The 15,554-nt window shown below is 42.6% G+C and overlaps 1 protein-coding gene across 7 annotated transcripts in view; it reads left to right on the top strand.

Annotated features, from left to right (window-relative positions):
* Positions 1–15,554, top strand: part of STK32B (serine/threonine kinase 32B) — a 291,208-nt gene that overhangs the window by 242,147 nt on the left and 33,507 nt on the right. For 4 of the 7 annotated variants that reach the window (XM_014576105.4, XM_014576106.4, XM_075930750.2 and 1 more), the window contains 3 exons: positions 1,915–2,046; positions 2,821–2,885; positions 10,606–10,668. In XM_014576105.4, coding sequence (XP_014431591.3) covers positions 1,915–2,046; positions 2,821–2,885; positions 10,606–10,668 — 260 coding nt within the window. The remainder of the gene's footprint in view (positions 1–1,914; positions 2,047–2,820; positions 2,886–10,605; positions 10,669–15,554) is intronic. The other 3 variants (XM_075930748.2, XM_006128198.5, XM_006128199.5) reach the window with 1 other exon arrangement.

Raw genomic sequence — 15,554 nt, 5'->3', positions numbered from 1 at the left:
TTTTTCCCCCTAACAAAATATTATTCTGTTGAAATTGACTTTTTCCTCAGAAAAATATCAGTTTCAACTAGGAAATGAACAAAAAATGAAATTGAACAAAAACCTCATTTTGACATGTTACATCATTTCATTTATATTGAAAATGTAAAAAAAAATTCTTTGACATTTCCAGTTACCAACTTTTCAGAAATTTTATTTTGTAAAAATGTTGATATTATGACTTTTTAAATTCTAATTCAGAATGGCAGCTAATTTCAAAATCTCAGTTTCTCACAGAAGAATAATTCTGCATTAACTTTCATGATAAAATCCTCTCCCACTCCCCAGTGATAGTACAGGCAGTCCCCGGGTTACGTACAAGATAGGGACTGTAGGTTTGTTCTTAAGTTGAATTTGTATGTAAGTCGGAACTGGTACATATTGTAGGGGAAACTCTAGCCAAACATTTCTCTAGAGCTCAGTTTTATTCTCCCACACCTCACTTCGTTCAGTCTTTTATTCTCAAGCTGAGGTGTCTGCTGAGAAAAGCCACTCCGCGTCTCCCAGGTCTGCTGGGGGGGGAGGGCGCTAGCTTCGCGTCTCCCTCGTCTGCTGGGGGGAAGCAGCTAGTGTGGGGTTGCCTCACCCCGTTTGTAAGTAGGGATCCGATGTAAGTCGGATCCATGTAACCCGGGGACTGCCTGTAGTGTGATTCTGTAGCAACTTCAATGGAGGAACTCCAGTTTTATACCTGTGTAGTTGAAAATAAACTCTACACATTTATGATTTTATTCTTAATCTTTCTTGCTGATTTATTCACCGGTTAGTATGCTGCTTGTATTGGGCTATAGCAATAGAATGGTTCTGAGCTCACACTTGCCCTATTTCAATAAGGTTGTTAAGCATTTCTGAATTTTTAAACAATTTGGCTTCTATAGGACTACTCACATGCTTGAATATCTTGTTCAAACAGACCCATTTTCACTGGATGGAAATAGGTTTCCCCTATGCGAAAAGGTCATAAACAAGCTCATTCTGTTCTAGTCTGGTTTACACTCCTGTAATTTCCCAGCGTAGCTGTGCCAGCAAAATCCCTAGTAGAGGTGCAATTATACTAGGAAAAAGTCCTTTTGATGTATTTTGCTCAGGGAAGCGGTTTAACCTATATCCACAAAAGCTCTCTCTTGCCAGTATAGGCTTTGTCTCCACATGGAGGGATTGCCAGTATAATTATAGCTTTCTAGCTTAGATGAGACCTAGCATTGACTGCAGCAGGAACAGGAGCAGGTCTCAGTGCTGAATTTAAGCCCATGTTGGCACCACATTCTCTGTAGCAAATTACAAGATTTTCTCTCTAGATAAAAATATTACAGCTCTTTATGAAGTGTTCTGGGCAATAGCAGAGGGTTTTACCCTGATTCCCAGCACCACAAAGGGGGGTCCTATAGTTAAACTGACACTCAGCTCTTCAAAAAATCTAGCAGTGTCTATGTTTTCTGCACAAGCAATGCCTCTGAATCACTTCCTGGCCATGCCTCGTTTCTGTGGTTACTTAACAAAGTGGAGAAAACTCCATATTCATTGGGTTATACACCTCTCTGTTACAATAGTGTAAATCTGGAAAAACTTCACTCCAGATTTACCCTTGTATAAGCAAGAAGAGAGTCTGTCTGTCTATCTATCCATTTGTACATTATACTTCATCATTTAAACTTGGAACTTCATTACTGGAAATGAAGGTCACTGTTTCTGTTTCACAGCTGGAATGCTTAAAATAGAAAACTAGGCCAAATACACTGGGCTTCAGTAGAGTTACATCAGGCATGAATATTGTCCCGGTCTATGGTCCCTTCTGGCCTTTGTATTTATTTAACAAGCAAGCAAAAAGACATAATGGTATTCTGAAAAAAATAACTTTGTATCCTTTTGTAACAGAAAGGAAGACTGAATTGTGACCCTACATTTGAACTAGAAGAAATGATTTTAGAATCCAAACCCCTTCATAAAAAGAAAAAGCGACTTGCAAAAAACAAATCCAAAGAAGGAACAAAAGAAAGCTGTTCACTGGTAAGTCAGAGACTATGAGTGTAGTCATTCATTTTCTTTCTTTGAAGGATTTGATCAATCAAGTTCCATTTTCCCAGTTCTTCAAGTGATTTAGTACCAATGTTAGTTAATTTATATTTATCTGCAGTCTCAAAATGCCTCCAAAACAAGGCACAAAGCAACAGTTTTTTTCAGTCATGAAAATAATTTGAGCAACTTTAAGACTTAAAATGCTAAAATATACTTCTTTAAGAAAATTGCTGCCAATTGGCAAATGCACTTCCCACACATGAATGGAAGAAGTCATAAGGAGTACTTACTCTGCAGCTGATACTTAGGATGACAAATGTGCAGCACACATACTGCATGTCTATAAAAGTTGTAAGGGAAATCTAATTTTTTTTCCTCTGTAGTAGTCTTGACTTATGCATTCCTCATCTAAATGCTCTTTGTATAAAAATCCTAAACTTTTCAAGGAGATAAACAATAATCATTTTCCAAGCTCAAATTTCCAATACTATGGTATTTTATACATTCTGTTATTGTTTCAAGTGGTTTTGAATGCTCACATAGTGTATATTTCTTAGAACTACCAGTCTTTAAAATATTCAAGAATTCTCTTTTTTATCTCCTTTAAAAAAAACCTGACAGTACACTATATTACATCTTAGAGGATATGAAAATGCCACTTGATCATATTAATTTGTAAGCTACTTTGTTCAATGTCGGTTCTGTTGTTGTGACTTTGTGTACAAATTTCTGTCACTTACAATCAACATATTCATGTTTTTAAAGAATGTACACCTGCAGCAGTGTTTGGAAACTGTGAGGAAAGAATTCATCATATTCAACAGAGAAAAGTAAGTATGTTCCTTAAATGCCTATTTAACATACACTGATAAAATTAATTTCAAAAGGAGAAATCTCCCCCACCACAAGTCGTAACAAAAATGATTAATGATCACACCAAGCTAAAAGCCTTTATGTGAAATAAAAGGCTGGACTTCTATCGATTTCCCTGCTGCATTGTCTGTAGTGTAGCAATTTTGTTATTCTTCCATCTCTGAAAACAAGCCAGAATGCTTACAGTGAATGTGTGGTGAAAAGAAGAGGTAAATGTCACTAGCAGTCTCCAGAGAAGCAGTTAACAATTAAGCAAAAGGACTATTATACAAAGGGTCTGCTTTTTCACGAGTAGAACAAAACCTAAAGAGGTGACGACTCATTAAATTTTAATGAAGTAAGCCACAGTATTCTGATGTGGATAGTCTTTGTATATTCGTCCTCCAAAATCCAAGACTCCATTACTTCTTTTCATCATAACTCAACATTTAGAGGGAAGTGATTCCTGTTTACAGCCAGCAGGCATGGCTAGTGGTCGAAGCATTAGCTAGAATCAATGGAAACACGTTTGAGTCCCAAGATAGTAGACACCCTCCTTTGTCCTAATAATACATTGGAGTCCATGTAGTTTACTATGGGAGGGGTGTCTTCTATGACTATAAGATATGACTATAAAATTGTAGATCTGTCTTTGTCAGTAAAGATCCAGTGGCAATTACCCCAGTCTCCTTGGCCACAGTTTCCTTTTCCCTGATTGTGCTGTTTTCAGTAGTTTCATCTAAGTATCATTGTGCCAGAGAGAGAGCAAGCACAAGTCTGATTCTGTAGCCTGGTGTCACAGGATCGCTGCAATGCAACCAGCTTTGCAGTAGTCTGTAGGAGGAACCATTCAGTGCGCCAGATCCCCCATCTTCTATGCAGCGTCACTGTCTCCTTGGAGTGGACCTCTGAATTTTTGGCACTCCAGCTTCACATTGAATTCCATTCAGTGAATCCAGCTGAGATAGATACATGGTAAAGACTTCTATGCTTTTCCTAGTTTAATGCACCTCACCAAGCATTTCCAGTGACATTCAAACGGTATTGTCAAAACAGGAAGATTTATTAAGTGGAACACGGCATGGAAAGACCTTAAAGTAACATACAAAACTGAAGGTCCATTCTGCTTAGCCAGAGCCCAGATTAAGCCATAGTGATTCCCTTTGTTTGAGATCTATCAGTCTCTCTATCTGACTTCGTCGGTCAGACTCCAGGTAAGAGACCCTACACCTTCCAGCAGCCAACTCTCATCCCGCACCTCAGACCTCTCCAGGCTTTTGTTCTCCAGCTGAGGACTGTTGGGCAGCATCCCTGGTGAGAGGTGAGGGAATCCATGCCCCTCTGGGATGTTGGTTATTAGATATCAATGACAACTGCATTTGGCATGGTCTTCTCAACTGCTCCATCAAAATGGGAACTAAAGCCTGCATTGGTAGGTGACACTCACACCTATGTCTCTTAGCATGCCCAGAGAACAAACTGTCCTTTTCCATCCCCACACTGCAACAATGTGACATAAAGGGGAAACCAAGGTACATGTAGGCTTCATAAAAATCCCACTTTATCACACCAAGTGATAAATCCCACTTTATCACAGCAAGTGATGGGAGATAGGAGATAGGAGACCCCAGATGCATTCACTCTGTTCTAATAAATGTACTTTAAAAATGATTTATACTTTAAAAATTATGTATACTCCTCTTTCACAGGAGAAATTGAGGGATCCCTATACCAGAATATTCTATCATCCACTCACCTGAGAGTGGTTCAAATTCTTTTTCCCCTCAGAAAGTGGGGGGACTTGAATGGGGGTGTCCCAGAGCCCAGGTGAGTACACTAACCACTGGGCTAAAAGTTATGAGGGAGAATCTCCTCCCAGCTGTTTTGCGTGAGTTTGTCTATAGTGCCTGATCCTGTAGACAAGCCTTGAGCACATTTACCAGATTGGGCCCCGCAGGGCTGGTTTGTGCATCACTTTGGGGCTTAGATGTCTGGATGCCCAGATTGAGGCTTCAGTGCATGTGCTCAGAGATAAAATTATGGGTGTCTATGGAACTTTTATTGTGAGAAATTAGGTGCAGAGCAAGTGTAGGCACCCGCAGTGTTTGTGACAGATAAACCAAGGTTTTGTGAATCCTGGTAGGGTCAGATTCTGGGATGTAGGCTGATAAAATGGCAGTTAGGAAAATAATTCCCGTTATAATATTCTTGTGAGTGAGAGAGAGAGAGAGAGAGAGAGAGAGAGAGAGAGAGATTCATATTTTCAGGGTGAATGCCACACATCTATTTGAGGGATCATACATGAGGGGATCCCAAAATTTAGTAATTTCACAGGCCACCTAAGATTGATTTTTGTACATTTGGGAACAAAGAATGGAGGCCATCCTTATAGAATGGGGAAGTTTCTCTTGGGAGGCTACAACTCTGAAAATGACATGGGAGTGATGAGGGAAAATCAGCTGATCATGAACATCCAGTGTGATGCTGCAGCCAAGACAGCTAATGTGATCTCTGAAGGTAATTAACCATAATCAGCTTACCAGGATTGTGGCAGATCCTCTATCCCTGGCAACTTGTAAATCATGACTGGATGTTTTTTCTAAAAGCTGAGGTCTAGTTCAAACAGGAATTGATTCACAGGTCAGATTAAATGACCACAATGGTGCCTTCTGGCTTCATAATCTATGGATATATGATTTGCAAAATTCTAATGGAGAGTTCACTTGTGGTGAGTAATTCCATTTTACTAGGCTTCAAATCTTTAATTTTTATCAGATGGTAGTTATAGTAAATTCAGCTGAAGAAAAAGAAAATCCTGGAACACAGGTGCACGTCTATCAACTTATTATGTCTTGATTGGCTTAACAGTATAAAGGAGAAAAACCCACATGCAGTCTTGCAGTAGGCCAGACATTGTTCTAAGTTAATTGAGAGTATGGTTTGGCTTTACTTTCAGCACTGAATTGCATTAGGGCTTCATGTACTTTTCAGAGAAGTTAAATTACGCTGATAACAGTGACCAAAGGTCAGATTTTGAAACAAAGTGAAATAAACCTTGTGTGCACAGAATCAAAGCAATGGCATACAGAAAAGAACAGAATACACAGAGTAAATCAGCACAGACCTCAAGATGACTTTCTTCAGAGTTTTCCAAACCATCTATTTCCAGCAAGTTGTACTGAGCCAGATCTTTCAAAAATTTTGGTTTTAATCTAGTTCTTGTGGTTAGCCACAGATAATGACAGATATAAACTGTTTCTATGTGTACAATATAAGATATTATCATGTGACCATATCAATTACCCCATTATCCTCTGTTGAATCCTTTCCTCATTGTTTTTTTTTTCTGTCTTCTCATTCCTTCCTTTAATATCCTTGTTTAAATTAATATTAATCCCAGATTAATAAAAATGGGATTTTTCAGATGAGAAAAGAGGCTACTAAGGGGAGATATGATAGAGGTCTCTAAAATCATAGCTGGTATAGAGAAAGTAAATAAGGAAACATTATTTACTTGTTTCTATAACACAAGAACTAGGGTTCACCAAATGAAATTAATAGATAGCAGGTTTAAAACAAACAAAAGGAAGTATTTCTTCACATAAAGCAGAATCAATCTGTGGAACTCCTTGCCAGAGGATGTTGTGAAGGCCAGGACTTTAACAGGGTTCAAAAAATAACTAGACCAATTCATGGAGAATAGGTCCATCAATGGCTATTACGTTGGGGAGGAAAGGTGTCCCTACCCTTTGCATAAGCTGGGAATGGGTGACAGAGGAGGGATCACTTGATGATTGCCTGTTCTGTTCATTTCCTCTGGCACACCTGGCATTGTCTACTGTCGGAAGACAGAATACTGGGCTAGTTGGACCTTTAGTCTGACCCAGTATGGCCATTCTTATGTTTTTATATAGCTGTTAGTGCAGGTACTAATACATCATACATAAGTGACTCACCACCGTTTCTTATTAACATGACTGTACATTTTTATATCACTGTTTCTTTGCACACCCAAGAGCTGCCTTTATATTTCATCTGAAAATATTTGATTATCACCTCAGATGAATCTTCGCTATTAAAAGCCAAATTCTGCTGTGGCTTAAATCTTCTGCCCCCATTTACTTCAGTTGCATAGAAATGGGTGTAAATCAGGTCAGAATTAGGCCACTGCTTTCAGGTGAAAGGATGGGAAATTGCCAGAACAAAGTAGCTGTGAAAAGCTTCATGAACTTTCTTATCAGATAATCTTTTTCCTGAGCAGCAGGTTCTATGGTAATTTGGTACAGTTAGGGTAGCATGAGGAATTCTGCCAGCTCTGCAACACCTTTCAATTTAATCCCTCCTTTCCCCCCATCACTTCTGTTTTGTGGATAAAACAAGTCAGTTGTTATTGTCTCTGACATCTGAGAATATCCTTGGACTGTCTGACTTTCTCTCACCATGTACCTTTCATCCTGCATCAGATATCACACAGAAGAAAATATTCAGTATTTATTGGGTCATATTTTTCAAGCAGTCTGTGGTATGACAAGGAACTTTTTGACTATATTAAAGGAAGGTCAATGGGACTTTGAGCTTCAAGAATGGGCTCTGTAAACTGTCATAACTCTTTACTGAAAGTCTAACTGTCAGTTGACTACCTTTTTGCAGTGTTTATATAGCTAAGATTTAGCAAATCAGTTCTGGCAGATATGGAATTTGCACACTATATTTCATATACTGCTTTTTGCAGATGGCCAGATAATCTCCACTACGTGGAAGTAATTGAACACTGAAGAATATAGAGAGTGTTATGTGTAGGGTGAACTTCAAGAGGGCAGAATTAGAAAAGCACCAGTATTCCAGTCAAATGAGTGGATTCAATCCAATAGGCTGGTCCTTCAAGACGCGGGATTTTCTAGCCATGTCTAGCACTGTCCTTTTTCAGTAAAATTAGAGATTATCTTGGAGTTAATTTCAGATTAACATGACTACCCCATCTAAAACTTTCCTTTTCTGGTTAGTGTTTTAAAATGGCAGCGGAGTCATACACATGCTCTGGACAGTTGTAAGTTTTTGATGGAACAGAGAGAGGTATGATAGCATACAAAATGAGAGAGACTGTTACAGGCTGACAGAGCAGCATGGTGAAGGTCCAGGGTCAGCTGTTGGTGAAAGTGACCTGACAAGCATCAGGACATGCAGAGACAGCACGGGGAAGCAATGATATGCATTTGCAAAATAGGAATTGGCAATGGAGCAATAAGGCTGATGTTGACTGTTTTTCCTGCCCATTGGGTTTAACTGCATAGGACTCGCCAAATAAACAAATGCATTATCCCAAGGTTTTCAGAAATAGGTACCCAAATTTTGGCATGCAGACATGGATACAGCATATGGAGTATGGAGACGTCCATGTCGGTGTCAAGTATCATGAGAATAAAACAATGTGGTAATTCCCTCAAAACAAAGGATTAGGTTGGCCCTTTTCTTACCATTTGAATATTTATGGTGAGAAGTTGTAAGGGTAGATGTTGTGGCGGCTCTGGGTCAGAAGCTCAGATGGGGCACTGGAAATCGCCATAGGGTACGTCTACACTACAACGTTAATTCGAACTAACGGATCCAGACTAAAAAACTAGTTCGAATTAGCGTTTTGCTAATCCGAACTAGCATGTCCACATTAAGTGGACCCTGAACAGGGCTTAAGGATGGCCGGAAGCAGTGCCGGCAGGGCATCAGAGGAGGACTTAGAGCGTGGAGATGCTAGCCGAGGGCTGTGCTTAAAGGGTCCCGACCCCCACCCCAGACAGACAGTTCTCAGGGGTGCCCCGCTTGCAAAGCAGTCCTGGCTTGGATTGCCCAGAGTACCCACACTGGGCACATCACAGCACTCGGCCATCAGACCAGCTGCACTTGCCGCAGGCTGCCATCTGGGGAGAGGAGGCAATCGGAGGGCTGCAGGAGAGGTTCCACCTCAAAAGCCCGCAGAGCCAGCCCAGTCCTCCCCATCGGGGGCGTGTACCCCATTCCTTCCTCACCTCCTTCCACTTACCCTTCCCTAGCCCCTTTTCTTGATGTACAAAATAAAGGACAATTGTGTTCAAAAATGGAATCTGTCTTTATTGAACAAAACTGGGGGAGACTGGGAAAAGGAGGTGGGAGAGGGGAAGAGAGAAACTGGGAGAGGGGAGGGCAACTAAAATGATCAGGGGTTGGGAACAGGTCCCATATGAAGAGAGGCTAAAGAGACTGGGACTTCTCAGCTTAGAAAAGAGGAGACGGAGGGGGGACAGGATAGGGGTCTCTAAAAGCATGAGTGGGGTGGAGAGGGTGCATACAGAAAAGTTCTTCATTAGTTCCCATAAAGAAGGACTAGAGGACACCAAAGGAAAGGAATGGGTAACAGGCTTCACACTAGTAACAGAAAGTTGTTCTTCACAAAGCACAGAGTCAACCTGTGGAACTCCTTGCTGCAGGAGGCTGTGAAGGCTACAACTAGAACAGAGTTGAAAGGGAAGTGAGATCAAGTCATGGAGTTTGGGTCCATGGAGTGGTATTAGCCAGGGGGTAGGAGTGGTGTCCCTGCCCAAGGTTTGTGGAAGGCTGGAGAGGGATGGCATGAGACAAATGGCTTGGTCACTGTCTTCGGGCCATCCCCTCCAAGGTCCCTAGCATTGGCCGCTGTCGGCAGACAGGCTACTGGGCTAGATGGACCTTTGCTCTGACCCAGGACGGCCATTGTAAGCTCAGGGCTCAGGGTCGGGGGTCTCAGTGGACCACCTTGATTTTCATGCACTCCTGCTCCTGGGTGGCCAGGCTGGCAGCTCTCCTGCCCTAGCCAGCCACTTTCCTGTGCCTAGTGCGGAGATCGTGGACGAGGTCCACGATGTCCGCACTAGCCCAGGCGGGTGCCCACCTCTTGCGGTCCCAGGCAAGCTCCCGGGAGATGCCAGCCTGGTCCTGGGAAGAGGGGGAGGGTTGGGGGGCATCGGGTGGGTGGCTCGATCCGTGCCAGGTGCAGGGTCTGCTGGCTGGGTGCTGGCAGGCTTGCACCTGGCACGGGCACCGTAGCCAGCCCGTGCCCCTTTAAGGGGGCCGGGGCCGGGAGGGGGGCAGACGAGTTTCCCTGGTGTTGGCCAGAGTGGCCACCAGGGAAACCTGGGGAGGACTAGCCTCCCACTAGTTCCAATTAGGGGGCTACACACCCCTTAATTCGAACTAGTAAATTCGAACTAGGCTTAATCCTTGTGGAATGAGGATTACCTAATTCGAACTAAGCACTCCGTTAGTTCGAATTCAATTCGAACTAACGTAGCGCTAGTGTAGCGCCTATGAAAGTTAGTTCGAACTAACGTCTGTTAGTTCGAACTAACTTTGTAGTGTAGACATACCCTTAGTTATGCATGTTCTTAGCAGACCTGTGCTTGTGGATTCCATGAGCCCAAAAGTCTTCTTTCCCAGGCTGCAAAATGGCCCTGGAGGAAGCCACTCTACAAATTCTGCTGCTCCCGAGGCAATGATAGCTTCTTTCAGTAACCCTACCTTATATGCAGGGATGAGTATCCATGAAACTGAATAGCAGCCAATCCACCAGCCTCACTCCCATTTATTCCTTGGGACACCAATCTCCTTAATGCTGACCCTCCCATTTATCTCCCTCCCGCCCCCACAATGGCACTTTGGGAGCCCCTAAAGTTGTGTACACTTTCTCCACAGGCTACCTAGATCCTCCCTCCCTGTGGAACATGACCAAGGTTTTCAAAAGCAACTCGTCATATTGTGAGTTTCAGTTTTAAATTATGTCGCATTTGAGGCTTCCTAGAGGTGACTAATTTTATGGGGGAGTGGGGTTCTCAACTCTTTCTGAAATATCAGCTTCTTCTTTGTTATCTCAAGTTGGGCAACAGAAACCAAGGCCACCAAAATCTCTACTGAGCTTTTGAAAATCTTGGTCCATTATTGCATCAGTTCAGTTTGTTTTGGGACCTCCTGAGAGTTCTGACTGTCCCATGCAGTTGAGTTTAATATACTTTACTTTTCTCTTTTTTGAATTGGCCAGTGCTCCAGATATGCCAGTGGCAGAATTGCCAGTGGGCAAAAGGTTTATTTTTATTAGTCTACTTATTTCAGTTGAACATCAGCTACAAATTACGGAACTCATTTTTGGTCACTGTGCTGTGGTGTTCACCTCACAACCATAAACGAAAGCGCAGAAAGGACCAATTAGTTTGATTGACCCCACATGCGGAAAATAGGCTGGAGAAGCAGCCTCCTGATTGGAGGATGAAGCTCCCTTGAGCAGTTATAGGCTGGACTAGGACAAAGCTGAGAATCTGGCAATGGAAAGTCTTGTAGTGAGGTAGTGTGCAGCCACCATCTGTACATTAGATTGTGAAGGAGCACACCCGTGAAAAGAATAGAAGTCTGGCCCTGAGAGAAGGGCAAACATCAGAAGGGGAAACCACACAGTGACCTGGCTAGTGGGCTGAGTCAAAAAGAGAACTCTACACCTCCTAGAGCAGTGGTCTCCAACCTGTTTAACCACCAGATCACTTTTTCAATTTAAGTGCAATGTAAGATCTATCTCAAATCCAAATACTCTTGCCCAGCCTCCTTCCTGCTCCTTCTCCAAGGCCCTGACCCTGCTTACTTGGCCCTCTTTTTCTCCCTCCCCCATTCTCCCTCCCTTTCACCAGGAAGGAGCAGAGGGTTGGGGCACAGGCTCTGGTTTGGGGCTAAGGGATTTAGAGTGTGAGGGGGGGAATCTGGGCTGAGCCAGGGGCAGGGAGTTGGGGTTCAGGAGGGGGGTGTTCAGGGTACAGGCTCTGTAAGGGAGTTTGGGTCTAGATGGCTCAGGGATAGGGCAGGAGCTTGAAGTGCAGGAGGGGGTTCATGATTGGGGCATGGGTTTGGAGCACGCTCCAGATGAACACTGCTTACCTCAGGTGGCTCCTGGGTGGTGGTGCAGTGGGCCTAAGGAAGGCTCATCCCTGCACTGGCTGGCCCTGTACCACTCTCAAAAGCATACAGAAAAGCACCCCATTCCAAGCCCTGTTGTGTCCCCTCCCTTATCACTGGAGATAGAATACAGGGTGGAAGAGGGGGATCCTCACATCAGTGCCCCCTCCTCTCCCTTCCCTTCCCAGAAAGCAGAAGGTTCCCTGGGGGGTGGGGGGGGGGCGGGAGGGGGCACAGTGGCAAAGGGCAGGAGACAAGGAGCAGCTGAAGTGCTGGCACTTGACCGCCTCTTGGCCAAACCAGTAAAGATCACCTGTCAGAGGCTCCAAGATCTACCAGTAGATCCCGATCTACTGGTTGGTGACCACTGTCCTAGAGCAAAATAGGGATCACTTAGAGAGAGAGCAACAAGGTAACAAGATTTCAAGGGGAGGCGTCAAACCTGGAAGAAAGCTAATCACCAGCCAAGAGGAAGCACAATCCACAGTGCATGAGAACCTCATGTCAGGGACATTTTAACACTGTTTACATTCTCCAAAACTAGCACTAGCATATCCTATATCACGTCATATCAATGTGCGTGTGTCATCCACATAAAATGGGCAAATGGGTTTATGCAGAGATAATCTAAAGATGATAATAAGATTAAATATTTCTTATTGTTCTTGAAAGGCTATACTAAAATGTCTCAGTTAAAAGATAAACAGACTCTGCACAATATGGAGTACTGTACAATCTTTGTATTACAAAAAAAAAATTATTTCTAGAAAAATCCAGCAATAGATTTTCCCCCAGACATTTGTAGAAGTATCCGAAATTGTATTCTAACAGTTTTGTCATCAGTTTAAGAGGCTGATTTTGTTTAGTAGAGCCTTAATAAAAATCCCCTAATGAAAAAATCCCCTAATGAAAAAAACATAGCTGAAAGCTATATTTTCAATTCCCTTTAAAAAAAAATGTAAAGACATAATCATGTTGGTTGTTCATGATTTCATTAAATGGGCTGAACACAGAATATCCCTGCTATTTTTCCAATGTTATCATCACTAGAGAAATCTTTGTGGCCAACTGCTTATACTAACAAATGCGCAATAATCAAAATAGCCAAAAAAAAAAAAAACCCACACGAGAGACAGAAGTCTGAGCTAGTGGCTTGGCAAGCAAGAACATCCAATTCTTATCCCCCAGGGACTTTTGAGCCAAAGAAAGCTCTTCTTGGCCATTGATTCTAGTGACCTGTAGATCAGGCGCTTTGACAATGAACAGCTTCTCATTCAACTCTCTAATTTCAACTTCCCTGTATGTTATGTAGCTCCTGGTATTACTTGTTGTCGTTAAGTCCCTAGTCATGCAACAACAGAGGGAAATAATTGTTTGGATTAGTCCTTCTAAATCATTAATAGTTAACATAAATTACTGCACAAAAATGGAGCAGTTTATAGCTAAGAAGCATTTACTGGTCCCGAGAAGCCAACCAGACTCAATAATGTTTAACAAGGTATCTTTTTAATTAGGTAAGATTGCTGATGAAGACAGGCAGGAACATCCATTAGAAAAGGGACAAGAATGAGATTAATAAGAAGTAGCACAGTGACCTGAAATGCTGAGAGAGATAGGGGTTTAAGATGAAGCAAAGTCAGCAGAGCATACTTTGAGTGGCAAAAAGGAAAAAAAAGTGTAATATAAGATCCATTCAAGAGACATTCAGCTATTATGGTGATGAGTGATATAAATACCTAGACAGGCATTACAGATACATGAAACCCCTATTAAGAAAAGCAAATCCAGCCAGGTACAGAATGAATCATAAATATTCAACTCCAATCAAACTAAAATCACAGGAGCGTGCTCAAGGAACCTGTTTTTAAATGGCAATGGAGAAAAAGTCTGGGATAACAGAGGACACGTCTGATCCTACAAAGATCAGATCCTGGTGCCGAAATTATTGGGTGAGGGTGTTAGGCCTGAGTTATGCAAGAGACCAGACTAATTGATTGAATCAGCTTAAAGATCTATGAAAAGTTCTGAAACCTGAGTGAGCGTCTACACAGCAATTCCGTTATTTCAAAATAAATTTGAAATAATGGGAGTCTTATTCCAATTTCTGAAAACCTCATTCCACGAGAAATAACACCTATTCCGTAATAGCTATTTCAAAATAGCTGTAGTGTGGATGCTCCGCTGCTGCTTTTTCAAAATAGCTCCTCCCCAGAGCCAATCAAACGAATTACTCCCCAGTGCCTCCTGGGACTCTAAATCAAGGTAGCACATCCACATTAGGGAAGCCTGTCTTGGACTAATTTTGAGGCTTCCCTGTAGTGTAGATGGGCTATTTTTAAATAATCTATTTCAGAGTATTTCTTCTGGAATAGTTTATTTCGAAATAAATATGCAGTGTATTCAGCACTTGTAGGATCAGGACAACAGGGTCCAAGCATGACAGTTGTTTAGAGAATTACAGGAGGAAGAGAAAAACAAAGCAACCTAGCTCCTTCCTGCACAAATGTTAAGGTTAATGTTAGCCTCATGTAGCGGCACACTGAACACACCAACACTATTGTCTGAAGAGAGGAATACATGCGGCAGCTTGATACTAAAGTAGAAGCTTGGAAGTAGAACAAACCTCTCAGAACCTCTATGAGGGTATGTCTACACTACCACCCTAGTTCAAACTAGGGTGGTAATGTAGGCAACTGGAGTTGCAAGTGAAGCCCGGGATTTGAATTTCCCGGGCTTCATTTGCATAAAGCCGGGCGCCGCCATTTTTAAATGTCCGCTAGGGCGGACTCTGTGCCGCGCGGCTACACACGGCACGGACTAGGCAGTTCAGACTAGGCTTCCTAGTCCAAACTACCGTTACTCCTCATTTCATGAGCGGACATTTAAAAATGGCAGCGCCCGGCTTTATGCAAATGAAACCCGGGAAATTCAAATCCCGGGCTTCACTTGCAACTCCGGTTGCCTACATTACCACCCTAGTTTGAACTAGGGTGGTAGTGTAGACATACCCCGAGGTATGCTAGCATTAGCCGTATTATACAGATGGTAGGTTAAGTGACTTACCCAAGATACCACAGGAAGTTTGTTGCAGAGCCAAGAATTGAACCCAGATCACATATACACAAATCCATCCATCTTTCCTCTTTCCTGGAGCATACCTACAAAAGGTCTAGATACCAGGGCTACGTCTAGACTGGCATGATTTTCCGCAAATGCTTTTAACGGAAAAGTTTTCTGTTAAAAGCATTTGCGGAAAAGAGCGTCTAGATTAGCATGGACGCTTTTCCGCAAAAGCACTTTTTGCGGAAAAGCCTCCATGCCAATCTAGACGCACTTTTCCGCAAAAAAGCCCCGATTGCTATTTTCGCGATCGGGGCTTTTTTGCGCAAAACAAATCTGTGCTGTCTACACTGGCCCTTTCGTACAAAAGTTTTGCGCAAAAGGGACTTTTGCCCAAATGGGAGCAGCATAGTATTTCCGCAAAAAGCACTGATTTCTTACAGTAGGAAGTCAGTGCTTTTGTGGAAATTCAAGCGGCCAGTTTAGACAGCTGGCAAGTTTTTCTGGAAAAGCGGCTGATTTTCCGGGAAAACTGGCCGGTCTAGACACAGCCAGGAGGTATAGCAGCTGAGTTGATTCTGAGTGGAGGAAAGAAGACATGGTCTGTTCCTGACAGATAGTGGGGAGCATGTACCCTCTATCTATTG

The sequence above is a fragment of the Pelodiscus sinensis genome, chromosome 4 (assembly GCF_052426305.1).
Source record: "Pelodiscus sinensis isolate ZL-2025 chromosome 4, ASM5242630v1, whole genome shotgun sequence".
Lineage (NCBI taxonomy): Eukaryota > Metazoa > Chordata > Testudines > Trionychidae > Pelodiscus > Pelodiscus sinensis.
Note: the sequence above shows the minus strand (reverse complement) of the source record. Positions and strands in the feature narration are given on the sequence as shown.